The sequence below is a fragment of the Cornus florida genome, unplaced genomic scaffold (genome assembly GCF_030987335.1).
Source record: "Cornus florida cultivar Cherokee Brave unplaced genomic scaffold, ASM3098733v1 CherokeeBrave_3.0.0_Hap2_Chr07, whole genome shotgun sequence".
NCBI lineage: Eukaryota > Viridiplantae > Streptophyta > Magnoliopsida > Cornales > Cornaceae > Cornus > Cornus florida.
In genome coordinates, this window is record NW_026775577.1 from 56,960,307 (window position 1) to 56,978,828 (window position 18,522).

General features: G+C 35.4%; 1 protein-coding gene across 1 annotated transcript; it reads left to right on the forward strand.

The window, feature by feature from the left end:
- The first annotated feature begins 468 nt into the window (after positions 1-468).
- LOC132266237 (uncharacterized) lies at positions 469-7,414 on the forward strand. The gene is made up of 2 exons (XM_059767090.1): positions 469-576; positions 6,899-7,414. The coding sequence occupies exons 1-2, from the start codon at positions 469-471 to the stop codon at positions 7,412-7,414; spliced, it is 624 nt and encodes a 207-aa protein (XP_059623073.1).
- Positions 7,415-18,522: the final 11,108 nt, after the last annotated feature.

Genomic DNA, 18,522 nt, shown 5'->3' on the forward strand with positions numbered 1-18,522 from the left:
GTGATGAAGAAGCTCTACGATGAGTACGTTAGCAAGGAGGCGCCCGGAAAGGCCAAGTCTCTTTCATTCAGCCACCTTATCACCTAGATTCTCATTGACCAGCCCTATCCCATCGACCCGCAGGAGCACCCCGAGAGAGGTTCCTGTCACTTCCTCAAGAAGGACTGGGACAAGAGCTACAGAGCTATTATCACTCGCCTGTAGGTCCATGATATATGGGCGGCTGCAGAGCTAGAGTTAGAGGAGGAGGCGGCAGCACAGGCCCAGGCAGAGGCACCGACAGAGGCAACAACAGCACATCCCGCAGCGGACGACGCACTAGTCGATCTAGCTGCCGAGCATTTAGACATCGACTCAGAGCGCCCTACAGACGGTGTAGAGCAGGACTCTCCAGCCAGGTTGCCCATTCATGATCAGTAGCAGACTTAGGAGCCTTCTTTTGATTCACCTATGCCTAAGACTCCAGATATGACCCCCGGCTTTGGAGTCCGTCTGCAGACGCTCGAGGATGCTGTTGTTACCATTCGAGCTGACCTCACAGCCCACAGAGCTGAGTTTGCTGCCTTCCACACGGATGTCGCGACCATATTCAGAGATTTATCCAGAGACATTCGCGGAGCCAGACCTGCCCGTCCTACCTCATCTTCCTGAGCTCCCACTCCTTTCTATCTTATAAACCCTCTCTCCTTTTGATACTTTATTATTGTCATTGTATTTTTTTTACAGCCGGTCTGTCGACTTTGATATTTTTGTTGTACCTGCACTTTCTCTATTTTATATATCTATTTTTGCTATGGATGTCATATGATTGTATTCTCATATCTGTATGTTTGACTCCATCAGGTGCATTACAGTGACTACAGTGAGACAGTGCTACCCAATTTCTAGGACCACCCTTATACCTCTCTCATTTCGTTATTTGTTTATCCCATTTACACTTGCATGACCACTGTGCACTGATTATCCTATTTTGTTATCTGATAAGTTTATCCAAGTGCCAATTTTCAGGACCACAGTTCATCCCAAGTTTGGGGGGGCCATGCCACCCACTTCGGATACTTCAGTCTTGATCATTCTTGCTTAGTTGCACTGGTATACTCTTTCCTTTGTTCTCTTTGCACATTGAAGAACTTGTGCAATTTAAGTTTGGGGGGAATGGTGCTCTACAGTGTTAGTTTTAAATTCAAATTTTTAGCATGACTTGTGTATTTGAGGGATATTTCTATGATTGGTCGATATATAGCTATGATTTTGATCTTTTAAGGACTATATTGCTTAAAATTTAAAAATTGCTTGACTTGAGAGGCCAATATGCCTTGTGGAAGCCATTTAGGAGTAAATTTTTCGAAAGATTGATATCTTGGTTACATTTGTGGTCCACATCATCCTGATTTTGTGATTGTTTTGAGACTCACTCTAGTCTTCTACACTACCACCGACGCACACTAGCATTCATTTGTGAGGTACATGCTTTGTTAATTATTGAATTGATTATATCCCAATTGGGCTAGTAGTGCATTGAAAGCTTTCATTCTTGATAAAGGTGGATAACAACCCCTTTTCACTAAGTAGCCGGGATTCTAGCCTCATCAAGTACTGAACTTCTCGCGCCAAAAGGTGGAGGGCCCAAACTCTAGGTTAATAATTGTATTAAAAAAAAAAAAAAAAAAAAAAAAAAAAAAAAAAGAAAAGAAAAGTTGCAAAAGCAATAAAAAAGGTGAGGACTTCTCCCAAAAAGGTGAGAAGTGGGAAATGATTAGATGGAGGTTATCTTGATTTGTAACCTAATTAATTTGATCTTGTAAGTCCGTAGGGGTGTTTGAACACCTAGTGCCCTAAAACCGTCTGGTTTGGGAGTCATTGACCTAACGCTCGACCTCATGAATCGCTAGAAAGCTTAATAGATCAACACATTGCACTATACTTCCATCTTTGATCCTCAATTAAAAAAAAAAAAATTGAATGAGTGAAAAGAATAAGCGCACCTAGAACAATAAAGCTTTAATAAAAGGTCCATTTTTTATCTTGATGATCGGTACTAGATTTGTGTGCTAGTTTGAGGGTAAGGATGTGATTAATTCTTTAGTTGGCTTAGATAGCAACACATTTGATGCCGGTCCACTCAAAAGGATTCTAGAGTTGTTTTTATTTGCATGATCATTTTCTTGATGTGTGGAGGACCATACTTGATTGCTTGATGTATAAATTTTGGGAGATTGCTTAGAAATGGTTGAAAAATTGCATACTTGAAGTAATTTTCTCCCAAGACTTGTTTGCAATATTGGTGCCTCTTTTGAAAAAATGAGCTTAATGTTTGTGGGTACCATTTCTGTAAGCCCTCACAAGACTTCACTCGTCCATTAGGGGTAACCTATGGGTTTAAAAGGCTTGTTGCATATGTTAAATGCAATCGTGTTCCCTACGAAAGTGGTGTTATCCATTTATTGTTTTCTAGATTCATACTTGTATAGTTTTTTATTTCATTCCTTTACTTTCTAGTTCATTGCTAGGGACTAACAATACTTAAGTTTGGGGGTGTGATGAACACTGAAAAGTGCGTATTTAAACCCCTTAAGCTTAGGCATTCTAGTACCTTTATCTATTTTACTTTACCGTTTTAGATTGATTTCGTATTATTTCTATTTTTAGGCACTTATCCCAAAAATAAGCTAACTCAGCCAAATAAGAGCTTAATTGAAGCAATTCTGGGATTAATTAAAGAAAGGAGCAAAGTAGAGAAAGAAGGAAGCAAATGAAGCCAAAGGTGGCAAACAACAAAGTTCGATTGATCCAAGTTCAAGGTTCGATCGATCGAACAATGATCGATCTCAGCACTTCAAGATAGATCCAAACCTTGACCCAAAAACATAAAGTTCCAAAAGTTCGATCGATCCAACATCATCCTTCGATTGATCTAACACTTTTGTCCTTATTCAAATGATTGATCCCATCCACAACCGTACCACCCACTAACCACTTTTTCCCTTTTCCCATAAATATCTCTCAAAAATATCTCGGATTTGTCTTTTTCCAAAAAGCTCAGCCAGTTGGATTGATCCAGCCTAAGTTCGATCGATCTTACCTACTTTCGATCGATCCGAGTTCAAGGTTCGATCTATCGAACTTCCTCCAGTGCGAAAAAGTTAAAATTTCATCTCATTGAAAATTGTCTTTTATCCAATCATTAGGGAATATTGTGTGCACGACAACTCATTTTGGGTGTCATTTTGACCTACCTATATAAGGATAAGGATTGCTTTTTCAAGGGGAGAGCCAATTTAATTTTCATATCATCTCTTGGAGAGGAAGTTTGGAGGAGAAGGAGGCTAGAGACACCATTGGAGACTCTTCATCAACAAGGAGCAGATTTCAACCATGGAATTAGCCCTTGAGGGTTGGAGCATTATCACCATGAGTGGCTAGACATCCTCTTGGGGCTAGAGTTAGCCCCAAGCATGCTTTCTATATCTTAATCTTGTGTATTATTGAGGGATTAGTGTTGTAATTGATGTTTTGACACTTTGATATATATAGATCTTGTTTATTCAATGATTAATGTGGTTTAATGCTTCCAATTGGTTATTTCATTCTATCCATATGTCTATGTATACTTGAATAGATGTTCATGTGCTTATCTCTAGATTTTGTGTTATTGATGCATGTCTATGTGTATTGATGCTATAGATTTAGAGATTGTCAAAAGATTGCTTTTATGATTCTCTTGATGGTTCATGCTTATCTCTTGATGGATTGTGCCTCTCCCCTAGCTTATTTTTATGCTAGTAGTGTAGATGTAGTGTAGTTGTAGTGTAGTGTTAAATGGGAGGACAATCTATGCTTGTTGTTTGATGATCCAAGCTTTTGAATGCAATTAGCATATGTCTCTATCCTTGTGTTGTATTTGGATTGTGAGCTTATTGAAAGGATTAATGACTTTTTTTGATTTATTGTGTCTTTCACATGTTATTTAGACGACATATGCTTTATAGTTTAGATATATTGTGCCTTTCACATGATGGTTAGACAATACATGTTTAACTAGTCATCCTTGCTTGTTGAATCAACCAAATACACACACACCAATATTGCAACACACTATTTGTCCTCATTAATCACTTGTCAATGATATAGAAATGCATTGTTTGGTGGTGATCTCTAAACCCCAAGACCTCTTTCTCTCTCTCTTACTTACTCTTAATTGCACTCTTTTGCAATTACTCAGTTTAATTTAGTTGCTCTTTAATCAACCAACCAACCAATTGTTTGGTCACTCGACCTACTAGCCCTAATTGTGATTCCACGACATTGCTCGATCCTCACAGTCCCTTGGGACGATCCCTACTCACTCTTGCTACGTTAGTAGTAGTGTTGGTAGTGGTTTTTATAAATTTAAATTTAACCCAATAGGCTTTTCTCGAACCGCACATTCACTACATCAATTTGGCGTATAATGAACGGCATTTACAATCCGTCAGCTAACCCTAAAAATAAGAAAACATTCAAGTTGTGAGGAAGAGGTTTCACAATCTCACTCATAACAATTAAAATACCACCATTTAAGTACAATTTGTTTCATGTATCAACCCAACCTAACCGAACTATGCTTTCAGTCAAAATGTTGAACACCTATCCGTAGAAAGAGGTATGATTACGGATAGGTGTGTTTAGCACATATTATACTCGGCTCTTATGTTAAATTAATCCAATAACAAAGTACAATGCATTAGTTTAGGAATAATCTTCAAAATTAACAAATCAATATCATGATATTTTTCATTCTAATAATAAAAGAAAATCAAAAACCAAAATTTGAAAATAAAAATATGGCAGAAAGATTGAATATATCCTTTTGTGCATTAGACAGATTGTATTTCTATGTGAAACAAAACATCCAGGATTTCTCAATGGGTGGGCTAAATCAAAATATATCAACCAAAATCAACTGTTGTTTAATTCAATTTTAGTTAACTAACAATGTTTCTTTAGACAATTGACTGATTAAGGCATAGAAAATCCTATTTGGGTAATTAATAAAAAATAATAATAAAAAAAATTACCAATTTATTTCTAAATAATTCACCACTCAGAACCCTATCTCATATTTTGACCAATTTACTATTCCTATTTGAGAATCTACTAGTGGAAGCAGAGAGTGTGGTAGTTCATGACAAGCCCCTTCCAACACACTATGGAATTCACTCAAAAGCATGCTTTTTGTAAGTATTTTAAGTTTCAAGAAGTAATTTTAGAGCTTTACCCTATGTTAAGTACTTTTGCTTGTCAAAGTTCTTGTTATGATTTTTTTTTTTTTTTTCTTTTTAGTTCTGAAAAGATTTCCATCTTCAAAAAGCTTGGCATGTTGATAAAAATTGTTTCAGATTCAATCTCTGCAGATTTCTAATCCAATTCAGATTCTTTTTTTTTATTGCCCAGATTCAAATTTTCTTGTAGACATAATTGACAAATATATATATAGAGAGAGACAGAGAGAAGTTATAGAAATAAAAATATATATATTTCTTTTGCTGAAATAAAATATAGATTACCGTGATTACCTCAAAATGCAATGCAAATTTTGTTACTTTATATTGTAAAAAATATATATATACTATTTTAAAAAAGATCATTAAAAATTTCACCAAATAGGATTTAGTTTGCAAAACAAGAATTACAGACCTTGATTAGTTGATTTAGAAAAAAAATAAATAAATAAAAATAAAACCCATACATACAAGTTAGCAGTTGCAGAGAGAGAGAGAGAGAGGTGGGCTGGGGCAAGCTTGAAAGTTGAGAGACAGCGGTTGAAGCTTGCGAACGGCAAACCCAAACTGGAACAACAGGTGATGGAAACTGAAAGATCTGAGTTTTGATTTTTTGAACAATTTGAAATGATATGCCGGTATGGGTTTTGAACTTTTGATTCTTGCACAGAGATAGATAAACTGCAATATATGGGTTTTGAACTTTTGATTCTTTGTAGATTTTGTAGTTTGCAGGAGCAGAGAGAGAAAGAGAGGGGGGACAAGTTCAGAGTTGAGAATGAGAATAGAGAGATGGAGGCAATTGGGGAGTCTGAAATGATTTGCCTTAAAACCATGTGTTGGGCTTTTGTTTTATTTTTTTGAATTGTATGTCATGCATCATCCTCGGGGGTATATTTGTATAATGTGACATGGAGAGTGCACTTTATAAAGTCTTGATGGGATTCCTCCATCCACGTGAATGACTTTTTTTTTTTACTAAAATGACTTTTTGACTAGAATTCACTGATCTATACGGTGAGGAGAGAATGTAAAAGAGGGTCGATAATACTCAGAATATGATGAAGAAAAAAAATTAGGTTGATTTTATTTGAGGGTAAAGTGGGAAACATATTAATGCCACATCAGTTTATATTAATGCCATAATATCTGATCTTTTCATTCATTAAAAAGCCAACCTTCAAACAATTTTAAAGACTCATCAGTTTATAAATACATAATAAAAAAATAAAAAATAAAAAACATACATAATACCTAAAAGAAATTTTGAAAAGACAAAATAATTTTAAAATCGAAGAGTTCGCAGAATTACACATCAGTTTATATTTCTTATGTACTCCCTTGTGTATGATCTCTTTTTGTATGATCTCTTTTATGATCTCTTTTTTTTTATGAATTTTTTTTTTTTTTTTTTTTTTTTTTTTTTTTTTTTATGATCTCTTTTTGTATGATCTTTTTTTATGATCTCTTTTTGTATGAGTCTTAGTATGATCTCTTTTTGTGTGTGGGGTATTTGGAAGGCATGGAATCGGGCGGTCTTTAAAGGGATTTTATGGCGACCTGAGGTTGTGGTGCAAAAGACTGTCGTTAGTTTTTGGGAATTTTATGATGCTCGTTCCCTATGTTCTTTTTTATAGCCTAGTCCGACTAATGCTTTGTTTGCTATGTGGTGTCCTCCTCCAACGGGTATTGTTAAGTGTAATTTTGATGCTTCTTTTTGTCAGCAGTCTTTGCAAGGGGGTGGAAGAGCTATTTTTCAGGATTTTCGGGGAGAAGTTCTTCATGCGGTTATTTTTTGTCCATTTCATGCTGCTTCACCTTTGGAGGCGGAAGCGTTGGTGTGTCAGCGTGCTATTCTTTGTGCTTTCCAATTGGGGTTTTCTTGTTTATGGTTTGAATCGGATGCCAAAGTTGTGGTGAATGGCGTGTTAAGTGGAGTGCATTGTCCATCGGAAATTGCTTCTTTATGTTATGATATACAACTGGACTTGCGGAGGTTTTCATCAGCTACTTTGACTCATGTTCGTCGCAGCAGTAATATGGTGGCTCATGCTTTGGTTGCACTTTCGAAGCTTGGGCTTGAGTCAAATCAAATGTTGACGTCTTTACCACCTTCTGTAATCCCTTTTGTGGTGGCGGATGTTAGGTCTTAGTTGCTTTTTTTTTTTTTTTTTTTTTTTTTTTAAAAAAAGAAAAGAACAAAACACTCTTCATTATAAGTGACTTCACAATGATCGATCAATTTTGATAATCACAGTGGCCTCTCATTCCATGTCTAAAATAACTTCAGACCTCAAACACAATTACAGAAAAAACCTCCCTCATTTCTTAAATAACCTACAAGATTCACTTTAATCTAGGGCTGCAAGTTAGGCTGTCCTAACCCAACGTCAACCTGAAATCGGGTTGGATTAGGCCAACCCGAATTATACTAATATGGGTTATGGTCATAACCAGGACCGAATATTTTTGGGACAGGGCGGGATGGGGCGGGACCGGGCGGGTTGACAGGTTGAGCTTTTTTAATTTAAATTTTTTTTATTTTTTTGGGCAACTTATATATATATTATATATATATTATTATATTATTATTAAAAAACAAAATATTTTTAGGTTAAATCATTTCAGCCTGCCCAATCGTTTCGAACTTGCGCTCTCTCTCTCTCTCTGTAACCATAAACTACAAAATCTACAAGAATCAAAAGTTCAAAACCCATATATTAGAATCAAAAGTTCAAAACCCATATCAGCATATCATTTCAGATTGTTCAAAAAATCAAAACCCATATCTTTCAGTTTCCATCGCCTGCTGTTCCAGTTCGGGTTCGCCATTCGCAAGCTTCAGCCGCTGTCTCTCAACTCTCAAGCTTGCCCCTTCTCTCTCTGCAACTACTAACTTGTATGTATGGATTTTGTTTTAATTTTTGGAAGGAACGGTGGCGGCGGTGAATCAGCGACTGAGGGCCAAGGACAGTGGCGGCGGCAGAGGGATGGCAGCAGCAGCACAGGGGACGGCGGCAGAGAGAGAAAGAGAAAGAAGAAAGAGAAAGAGAAAGAGAAAGAAGAGAGAAAGGAGGAAAAAAAATAAAATTATTATTTTTTAATTTTGGGTTTTGGGTTGGGTTCGGGTTGAGTCAGAGCACAACCCGAACATGAGTCCGATTTGTGAATTTAAAGTCCAAATTTCAAAAAATTTGGATTGGGACTGGGTTGGGCTAGGTTAGTCTGCCCAAGTGACAGCCCTACTTTAATCAACCAAATTTTAAGGGTAAATTGGGAAACATATTAATGCCACTATTCCCAAAATCATATGGTTCCTCATGATGCTTCTAGCAGCTTGCTAGTATGCAATAAAAAAATTTATTTTGTTAATTTAGCAAAGTTTACCAAAATTTAAGAGTAAATTGGGAAACGTATATTTTTTACATTGATTTTCCTTTTCAAAAAAGCTAATTATTTTATTATATTTCAAAATACAAAGAGGAAAAATTAATTTGGAATGAATGGGAGTCAGTTTGTAATTAGAAGTTGCTTATGTGTGGTGTGTTTCACAATTTCAAAAGCTCCCGTTTCATGTTCGAGGTTGAGAATTTGAATAAAAAAGAAATAATAAAAATCTCTTGGACCAAGAAAAATATACGTTGTGATAGGTATATCGTAAATCAGACACATAGTAATTGTTTATGTTCGTTGTCTATGTTCATGCTTTGCATGTTGTGTGGCCTAACACCATCATCATAAAAAAATAATAATACATAAAAAAAATAATAATAAAAAAAAAAAAAATCTGAATGGTATTAAAATGCTTTAGACACTATTGCTAGAATTAAAACGAGAAGAAATGTATTTGATCAATCGAATTGTATTAAATTATTGTTTCAGAATTAAAACTAAAAATGATCTTTTTCCTAACTTTTGAAAGACAATTTAATACTTTATGCTTTTGTCTAAAATCTTATTAAACAATATTTAAATTAAAACTCATATAACTTCATTATTTCAGCCTACACAATTTTTCCTTGTACCAAAATAATAAGAGGTGTTTATCAAGCCTGGGTTTAGATAAATATAAAAAATATAAGATTTGAATTAAAATAGAGATTCTTAAAGTTAAATGTATGAACATTATAAACCATTCCTGAAAAAATTACTTCTCAAAAGTATTAATTCACGATATATCAAAATTTAAAGAAGACAATCCAAGTTTTAAGAACCTAATTTCAACTGTAACAACAGTAGACTAGCATGTCCTTATTCTGCATCTATTGATGTCCTAATTTGCAGGTCGCGGAGATGCGGCCACGTGTACAAATCTCAAAAAAGAAAGTTCCCAAAAATACCCTCCAAACTCAACATTATTACTACAGTTGTGTCACCCCCAAAATTACCTCTTCCCAATCCCCAGTCGGACCACCTAAAAATCTCTTCTGGCCTCAACCATTCACCAAAACTACTTGAGATTCATGGATAATAGAGCAGTGATATATATATATATATAAAGTTAGTGAGGCTAATTAAGGTTTCAAGGTGTATCAGACCCAATTAAAGACAACAGAGAGCTAATTAAGGTTTCAAGGTGTATCAGACCCAATTAAAGACAACAGAGCACATTGCAAGTGTGCTATTTTATGCATGTGGTTGCTGTTGTTTACTTTACTTGCTATATTGAGATATCATTGAGGCTTTTTGTTATTAGCTTGGAAAAAGCAAGTTTTTTTCCTACTTGGACCTATACTAATTTTTTCATACTTTGGGCATTTTACTAAAGCAAGTGTGCTATTCAATGCACGTGATGACTGAAAAATGAGGGTTTAAAGGGATGATGCTCCAATGTATATGGCCACTTAGTCTGAAAAAAGGTCAACAAGTCTATGTTTATGCTCATCTTTTTAAGTGTTAATACTATTTTTAGTTCTTACTGCTTCCTTCCTGGTAACGGGCATACTGTTGGTATTTTTTTGTGGGAATTCATGTTAAGGGGATGCTGAATGTGGTCACTTAGTCTGAAAAAAAAAGGTGAACATGTCTATTTTTTTGCTCATTTTTCACTGTTAATGTTCTTTTTTTATCCATGCTGCTTGCTGCTAATAGGCATTGTCTTTCTCATTTTTTGTTGGAATTCATGTTGATGATGACTGGAAATTGAGCAATTATAAAAGTGGATGATGCTGTGAGGGTTGATGATGACCGGAAATTGAGCAATTCTAATAGTGGATGATGTTGTGAGGGGTTGCTTAATGGGAGTAGTTGTTGTTTTTAGTGTCCAAGTTGTTTTAGTGGGCTTGTTACATTTGATACCATGTACTATTTTATATTTTTACCTCTTGTAAATATAATTGAAGAGTTGTGTATAGAGATTCAAAATAGATTTATTTTTGGAATTATTTTGGCTCACTGCTATGTATTTTCGCTATTGTTTTTATGCCCAAAAGATTAATTTTACCATCTTTGGGACATGAAAACAATACATATCAAGTGCATGAAGTATTATTGGAGATTGAACAGGTTATGCTTTAGAAATTTGAAGTGTGTTTGCATGTGCGCGTGTTTTTTTTAATGAGATTGAATTAATGTTTTATAGTATGGTTAGAAATTGGGATTGAACATATTATATGAAAGTTCTGGTGGATTGGTGGAGGAATTAAACTATATTTTTAAAGTCAACTTACAAAATAAAATCATGAAAGTCATCTAATCACCCACTTTTGTGTGTGACCCACTTGTCCATGTTAAAGCGTGTTCGACCATTGAACTTAACTTCTTAATGGAATAATACTTTCATCATTTTAACATGTAAGTTTTGTTTGTTGTTAGATAAAGTGACAAAAAAATTAGAAGTAAAATTCAATTTTGGGGTTCAATGTAACAATAAATCAAGTATACAAATGAGGTGCATGAAGTATGGCAGCTACTTATGTCTTTCATTACACATTGTTGAGTAAATTTGATGATCAATGTTAATTCTATGAATCAACGACTGGAACTACTATATACTTTGGACATTTCAAATAATAACTTTTTAATATAAATTATTCATCTCAACCATGGTAATTTTTTTTAATAACCCGGAATGTCAGGGATGGCACGAACCCTTAGGGTTCCTCAACAACCTGACTAATCCCTGCAAATTCTGAAAGGCGCCTATCCACCCGAGCCGAGTAAGTCACGGCAGGGGCAACAGTGGTTAGTCACAAAGAACACCTAGCGGACCTTGAGCTTGCTAAGTTCCAAAATCCAGCGAGCAAACCGCTGGACTATATATCTTTCCTCATAAGTGTTATAGAAAAATAAATATTTGGTAATGTATAGATATATTAGTAATGTGTAGAAATTGGTAATGAACTATTATATATAAATAAAAATTAACTTTAATATATTTATTTTTTCAAAACAAATCAAAAACAGGTCATAAACAAACATGTTTTTTGTTTTTGTTTAAGCCAGACTCTGCCAAATATGTTTTATTTTCAAATTTCTTAAAACAAAAGATGTTGTCAAATATGTTATACATGTTTCTAATTTCAAAATTTCCACTGCATATTTGCGTTACCAAACATATTTGCATTTGAAACTTAAAACACTCTACAACAAAACACTTGTTTTGCTTTGGAATAAAACAAAACACAAAAAATACAATGCATACCAAATAGAACCTTAATGCAAAATAAAAATATATGATTCATGTAACCAACTCAAGTCACTCAAGTAGCTGAGAAAAGACTTCTTGTTGTTGTTAGACTCAAATTCTTAACCGCAGAGTAATATATTCCTAAAACCAAATAAAGTTCGAAGATATGAAAATAGGGAGAACTCAAATAAAAGAGCTTGGGATTGAAAGATTGGTATAATTGGAATTAGGTTAGCCTTGTTGTATTTTAAAGAGAACCTCAATCAGTTTTGAATTGCATCCTTAAATTTGAAAGCGCTAAAATAAATAAATAAATAATCCTATTATACGAACATATTTACAAACCAAATATGCAGGAAAAATCTTTAGTTAACATGCTTGCATGATGTATGAATTGTCACGCACAGCTAATATGCATGGAAATTGTGCCATGGAGGCGATACGCATTTCTGAGGAGTACCATGCATGGCATATATAGTAAGTTATGTAGAGAATTGTGCAATATTTTGTAGAAAATTGTGAAATATTATAGAAGGATGTAGAATTTGGTTTGTAGGAATTTGTAGAGTTCATTAAATGTTAGAAAAATATAGTGTTCATAGAAATATCCTAGATATTTTGGTAGAGAGCAATCTTAATCGTTAATTGTGATGAATTTCAACCATCCGATGAGGGATGAGATGTCTATATAAGAAAGGGAAGTTTTATTCATAATTTTCAAGTCCATGTGTGAGCGTTAGTCTTGAATAAGCTTTAACACTCATGAATAAGCTTTTTGTATTATTAATAAAAGTGTGAAACCCACTCTTAATACACGAGTGCAAGTGAAACTTTAACCTACGACAAAATGAGGGCAAGGAATATGAGTATTCATTGATAGAGATTCAGAAGATGGTTCATTATTAATGTCGTTATCAGAGATTGCCTCTGGAATCGTGACAGCTACAAATCTTTTTCCCTTTCTCCGAATCACTCCTGAAGAAATCCACGATGATTTATGGGGATTAACTTTTCAAAACTTCTTTCACGTGACCAATGATGTATTCAGATGATATATAAATTCAAGAAAAGTAAATGTCTTTTTAAATTAAACCATTAAATAATAATGTGCTCAAGCAAGTTTGTTAATATGGATTTAATTATTGATATATTAACGAATATTTGTATTGAAATTATGAATTATAATAACTTGTTGAAGCTTGTAAGAATACTGTATATTTACATTATACCAATCAGATCATGACAGGTGTGCAGACCCTATCAAGAATGAGATTGTGTCTAACAACTGTGCAAAAAGATAGTTCTATAATACTAATATCCTCATACTCTCTAATTTCAGATGTAATACTCCCACTAACTTAGTTACAACTTTGACATCTAGTCAAAAGACAAATATATATCCATATCATCAAGGCTTCTGGATTCCTGAAATTCATACAACGAATTGCAAACATGTTTAGTGGCTCCAGAATCTATCCATCAGGAATTAATAGATGCAACCACATAACATGGCTCAATGATTAAATATACATTTTTCTATGCCACATCGTTGCTTAGACAGTTCGTTCCTTGAGTGTCTTAATTGGCCGCAAAAGAAACAATTTCTTTCGCCCTCAACATACACTACCTTAAAACCTTTAATCTTTTGGATTCCAATGTTTTGTGCTAGCCTAGTCCTATTGTCATCCTTCTTCTTTTCATTTGCCCATCCTCTTGAGCCTATAAGAAAATGAAATAGACTAGGTTAGATTGATAGGAACGCCTATACTTGTTGATTATCCCTTCATATGTTATCAACTCTATAAGAATATCAACGAGTATAAACTCAAACTGGTTCCTTATTTAGTTCACTCTAAAAGAGCCGAACTAGTTTGGTAATAAGGCAATAATCATGTCAACTTGAAACTTACCACCAAAGTCAGCCCCATTAATCTCCAGTTAATTTTGAAATAATAAACATTCATTTTCAAAATACAATCTTTTACTGGAATTCCTTAGGCTATCTTAATAAGATTCAAGTCTAACATAATACTTAGGCATACGCTCTATCAATCTCACCAAAACATCTCATTGAGATTTAACATTATGCTTGAAGCAAATAAAATAATACAAATATTAGCTTTGAATTGTATTCGAGATAAACTCTAGAATGTTGCAGCGAACCATATCATTTACCTTATTTCACTTATTAAAAGTATTAATGTTCTCTTGGATATCTTAAAGTAAAAGGATTAGGTATAGGGGTAGTAAATACACTTTGTACCCTTACGTTCTGAATAAAATATCTAAGTTCCTTTTTCTAGTTTGTATAAATGAGGTTCAGTACATTGATATGTTAGCAAGAAGATTAAATCGATTAGACATAATTAATCTAAACATAAATGCATTCATACAATATGTAAGGTGAATTATTAATACTATCATGCATATTTAAAATTAAAATGAGTTTGTCAACAACATAGTATAATAAATCTTAATAGAATAAGAGTTCATTATCACTATTGGTGAACAATCCCTTTTAATTAATGTGGGTCCCTCAACTTCGTAGCATAATAAATTACACAATCAATACGTCAATATCTTATCCTAAAGGAGGAGTTCATTATTACTATTATTGAGCTTTATTTGCTATTAAGTGAGCACTTCTATTAAAATAATAATATGTGGGTCCCTTAACCACTTTGTATGAAAAATCGGATAACCAGTACACCAATAACTTATTTGGTTGGCGAAATTCATTATTGTTATTGGTGGGCAAATCACGTCATTTCCATATCTTTTAAGACAATGTCTTATCTATCTATATGAAATGATTCCTGATTATGTTTAGCTTTTCTAAAATCACCTAGTGTATACCACTCCATTGGGGAGCTAACACCATTGATTTTTGATTGGATGCATAACGTTATTAATGTTCCAACGAAAAATAAAATATTAAATATCTTGTCATTATAATCTATACTCTTTAAATCATGTGTAGGGCCTTATTTTTAAAGATCTAATTACAATGAATATTTAATATTTTTTTCATGAGACAACCATTCTTGTAATTTTTAGACTCTTTAAATCATGCGTGGAGCCTTATTTTTGAAGATTTAATTACAATGGTTATAATAACGAAGGCCATGGGATAATGTATAAAAATTCCCGCTCCCACTCAATTTTTAATCATTCATAATTAAGGTTTTCAATTTATTCATTTACATGATATAATGCATGCAAAATGCCTTGATCTTAATCTAATTAAATTTAGAAAATATTTGGACTTTAAATGATTGACTAATATTTAATTTGAGGCACACTTTTTTTTAAAAAATAAATTAATTTTTCAAAAATAATTTTCCATTTCCCCTTAAGTGCTCTTTAATTAATTAGTAATCAAATCCAATTAATTTTCATAATTTAATTAATATAAATCAAGTCATTTAAATAAATATCATGGATCTAATGTATGAAAAATAATTAATTAACAATTATCTATTCTATGCATTTCATACATAACAGATAAAACAAATAATATGGCCAATGAATTTAGCTTTTAACATCAAAAACTAAATAATTATTAAGTGCTATAATTATTACACCCCATTAAACTCCCACTATCTTTAAATAATGGAGAATAACTTTAAAATCTACTTTGTGGCAATAATTCACTCTCTAATGAGTGAAAATAGTACAAAATAATCATAAAAACTAATCCTGGAGGTCCATCGTTACGTCTATGCACCTGCATGAGCCAAGAAACTAGTCCCATTAGCCTCCACGCGCACCCACCATGTGCGCCCACACGCCTATGTGATCCTACACGCGCTTGCACGAGCTAAGATAGAGTGGCAGCGCGTGGCACGCACTGCTACGTGCCATGTGGCGCTGGACTTGGCTGGCGTGTGGTCCTCACCCAAAAGAAATTAATTGAACTCCAATTAAATAATAAATAACTTCTAAGTCAATGTTGCACTTTGACCCTGATGAGGAAAAACTCTAAATGAAGTTAAACGGGTGGAAAAGGTGATAAGGTGATAAATGCCGTTAACAACATAAATTCAAAAGGTAGTTCTTATCTGATAAGTATGAAATTCAAATTATCGACTAAGGCTCTCCTTGAAGATTGCAACAAACTATCAGCTTGGTTGGCTACTAAAGAAAACTCTTATCAACCAATGAGGTACGGGCAATATTGAACTCCAATTTATAAATTGCTTATTTTTATTCTGTAAACTGACTTATCCATCGGAGCTGTTTTGGCAGGCACCACACTGGTGTCAAGAGAAAAACACTGTCGTTTCAGATCGTTGCAGGCTAATCTTCATCAGTTGGCGCAATCTGTGGGAACTTGGAATAGTTCTCTTTAAAAAGGATTATGGTCTTACGATCCGGATTTGAGCGCGGTGAGGGAACATCGTTGCAGGCCTCTGGTGAGGAGGAAGTGCAGGGGGAACCCCCTCACATCCCAAATGACCTAGAGCATGTCGCAGCGTTGGCACAACAAATTCAAACCCTGAATCAGGGAATGAATGAGCTGATCCGGCAAAATGCGATGATCCTACAACGTTTTGTTCCCCCAGACCCACCTCAAGGGCAAGGTCATCACTATAACGAAATCCCACCTCAAGATCAGCCCAACCTAAATGCTGAGGAGGGAAATCATGAGGTACAAGGTAACGAGCCTTCCCATAAGGAAGTTCTTGCAGAGCATAGCCAAATTGTTGATCTGCATAGGGTGGCGGGTCACCCATCTCCCCCACGTAGCTCTAGGCCATTGACCTCGACCTACATTGATGCACGGACTGAGAAGGTTACCCACATCGACCAACAGATCCAGAACCTCAATGCCAAGATGGAAGATGTGATGCAAGCTATGAAGGGAAAAGGCTCCGTTACCACCATAAATGACCTTGTTCAAAAAACAATTTTGCCATTTATCCTGACTATCATGAGATGTCCATTACCTAGCAAGTTCAAGATGCCAACACCTGAAAGCTTTGATGGGACTCGTGATCCTCTTGATCACCTGGAGACTTTCCAGGCACTTATGCATCTCCAAGCTGTACCAGACCAGATAATGTGTCGGGCCTTTCCTACTACTCTCAAAGGGTCAGCATGGGTTTGGTTTAATAAATTAAAACTAGGCTCGATCGAGACCCTTGCAGAGTTGAGCAAGGGATTTGTAAGTCATTTCATTGCAGGTCAAAGGCACAGGAGGCCGGCCACTCACCTGCTCACCGTGAAACAACAGAAGGGAGAACCATTACGGGAGTATATCAATCAATTTAACACCGAAATGCTGTAGGTGGATGAAGCTGATGATAAGGTAGCACTTACCGCATTCATGGGAGGACTGCATACATCTAGATTCCTTTTTTCCTTGTCAAAGGAACCTCCAACCAATATGGCAGAATTACTGGTCAGAGCCAAGAAACATATGAATGTGGAGGATGCAATGAGTGAGCGAAAGGGGAAAGAAGGAGAAGATAAAAAGGCGGATAAAAAGAGACCACAACTTGGTGCCAAGGACGAGAAGGAGACCAAATTTAAAAAGTCTTTAATCAATCAAAGTGAAAAGACATCTCGTTACAGGAGCTCAGATAAGTACTCCAACTACACCCCGTTCACTATGTCTATAGATCAGGTTTTAATGCAGATTCAGGATGATCCCTCCCTGAAGTGGCCATCGAAGCTGAAATCTGATCCCTCAAGAAGGCCTCGAGATAAATATTACAGGTTCCATAGAGATCATGGGCATATCACGGAGGATTGTATCGACTTAAAAGATCAGATTGAGAATTTGATTCGAAGGGGTCACTTGCAAAGGTTCATGGCGGGAGATGATAGACGAGGTATTAATCCCGCACAAGGGAGGCGGGACAATCATCCACCAGAACAACAACCAGTAGGTGAGATCAGAGTCATATCTGGAGGGTATGTAGGAGGAGGTGAAATAGCCACGGCCCGAAAAACTTACGCAAGAAGAGTAAGATCAGAGGTGAATGATGTGGGAATGTTCAACTCTCCATCCAAAACACTAAGGTATACTGATACCACCATTATGTTTTCAGTGGCTGATGCTAAAGGGATCCAGCAACCCCATGATAATCCTTTGGTTATCTCCATAGTCATAGCTAACTACACCATAAAGCGTATAGTTATTGACAATGGGAGTTCAGCTGATATAATATTTTCCCATCTATTCGACTAAATGATGATAGGCCGGGAAAGGTTACGACCCATGAATTCTCCTCTCGTGGGGTTTTTTAGAGATAAGGTGTATCCATTGGGAGCAGTTACCCTTCCAGTAACTGCAGGAACCAGCCCAAGTCACTTTTATAGTTGATTTTATAGTGGTGGATTGCCCTTCAGCGTATAATGTTATTCTTGGGAGGACAGCCCTAAACTCTATTAGAGCCATTACTTTGACTTACCACTCCTCATACGTTTCCTGATAGAGCATGGGGTGGGTGAGTTGAGGGGTGACCAAGCCACCACTCGTGAATGCTATCTCACTTCTCTTAGAGAAAAGATGTCCCAGGAAACTATGATAATTGAAGGGTTAGAGGTAAGAGACTAGGAGGAGGTAGAAAAGTAGAAAGTTCGATGAGCCGAACCGATGGAAGACCGACTGGAGGTGAGCTTGGA

Coding starts and splice junctions, on each gene's coding strand:
- LOC132266237 (XM_059767090.1), top strand. CDS start 469: ATGACCCCCGGCTTTGGAGTCCGTCTGCAGACGCTCGAGGATGCTGTT. Junction 577..6,898: donor TTGCTGCCTTCCACACGGAT/GTCGCGACCATA, acceptor TCTTTTTTATAG/CCTAGTCCGACTAATGCTTT.